The sequence below is a fragment of the Muscardinus avellanarius genome (genome assembly GCF_963383645.1).
Source record: "Muscardinus avellanarius genome assembly, chromosome: 12".
Classification (NCBI taxonomy): domain Eukaryota; kingdom Metazoa; phylum Chordata; class Mammalia; order Rodentia; family Gliridae; genus Muscardinus; species Muscardinus avellanarius.
The window spans coordinates 24,610,051-24,611,643 of record NC_137798.1 but is presented as its reverse complement, the minus strand read 5'-3'; the positions used below and the strand labels follow the sequence as shown (position 1 = coordinate 24,611,643).

The window sequence follows — 1,593 nt, the reverse complement described above, 5'->3', positions numbered from 1 at the left end:
CACACACACACACACAAACTTCCTTTGACCTAATAAATCTTCAATAGTTTGATGTAAGAATAAAATACCATGAAACTGAAGGTATGATCTGAGACCAGGTCATTGACTATTTTATTGTCTTGACATTGGAGCTGGTATGGGAATATGTATCAGACAATAAGAAAATAATTTCATCCAGATAATTAGTACAAATGCACATCAAAGAAAACGCTCTTTTTAGAAATGTTACTAGTGATCCCTTGTTCATTATTTTTTATCTATGTAGAATCCAGTCAAATGGATGGAAACCAAACAGAAGGGGTGAAAGAGTTTGTCTTGGCAGGCTTCTCACAATCATCCTCTGTTGAAGCAGGACTATTTGTGATATTTCTTTTCTTCAATATATCTACTTGGGTAGGTAATGTCCTCATCATGGTGACTGTGGCTTCTAATAACTACCTGAATACATCGCCTATGTATTTCCTTCTTGGCAACCTCTCATTTCTGGATCTATGCTACTCAAATGTAACCACCCCTAAGCTTCTGGCTGACTTCCTTGATCATAAAAATCTCATTCCCTATGATCAGTGCATCGCTCAGCTCTTCTTCCTGCATTTTGTAGGGACAGCTGAAATGTTCCTGCTCACGGTGATGGCCTATGACCGCTCTATGGCCATCTGCCGCCCACTGCACTATACCACTGTCATGAGTCGGAGTCTCTGCTGTGTGTTTGTGACTGCCTCATGGATGGGAATATTTGTGCATTCCACTGTCCGACTATTCTCACTATCTGTCTGCCCTTTTGTGGGCCAAACCAGGTAGACAACTTCTTTTGTGATGTTCCCCCTATCATCAAACTTGCATGTGCAGACACCTTTGTCATTGAGCTGCTTATGGTGTCTAACAGTGGCTTGATATCCACCAGCTCCTTCGTGGTGCTGGTTACCTCCTACACCACTATCCTGGTAAGAATTCGCTCCAAGGAGGGAAGACGAAAAGCACTTTCCACCTGTGCTTCCCACCTCATGGTGGTAACACTCTTTTTTGAACCCTGTATTTTTATCTATGCTCGTCCCTTTTCCACTTTTTCTGTGGATACGATGTTGTCTGTACTCTACAATGTTATCACACCCATGCTCAACCCCCTCATCTACACACTTCGGAACAAAGAGGTCAAGTCAGCCATGTGGAAGCTGTGGGGCAGGTGTGGACTTTGGAAAAAGTAAGAAACATGAGACATCAAAGTAAATATTTTTGAGCAGACCCTAGGAGGTTAGCACAATTTTGGGGGGGGGTTGTTTTTGTATTGGGGATTGAGTCGAGAGGCATTCTACCTCTGAGCCACACCTTAGCCCTTTTATTTTGTATTTTGAAACGGGTCCCTCTAGGTTGCTGAAAGCCTCACTAAGTTGCTGAGGCTTATCTCAAACCTGAGATCCTTCAGGTTTGAGACAAGCCTCATATTTGAAATGCTCACTATAAGTGAATTGTTTTGTTTGCTGCTTTTTTTCTGATTCATTGTAATCATACACTATGATGAAGTTTAGAGTGATTAAGACATACATGCACGTAACTCTTGATGAGTCTCCCCCCAAGTCTCACTCATCTTTCTCA

General features: G+C 42.0%; 1 protein-coding gene across 1 annotated transcript; it reads left to right on the top strand.

Annotated features, from left to right (window-relative positions):
• Positions 1–276: 276 nt before the first annotated feature.
• LOC308271387 (olfactory receptor 4Q2-like) lies at positions 277–1,205 on the top strand (the record flags this gene model as incomplete). The annotated part of the gene is given in 2 exon segments (XM_080707684.1): positions 277–751; positions 754–1,205. Coding segments are annotated over 2 exon segments (927 nt in total).
• Between the last annotated feature and the right edge of the window lie 388 nt (positions 1,206–1,593).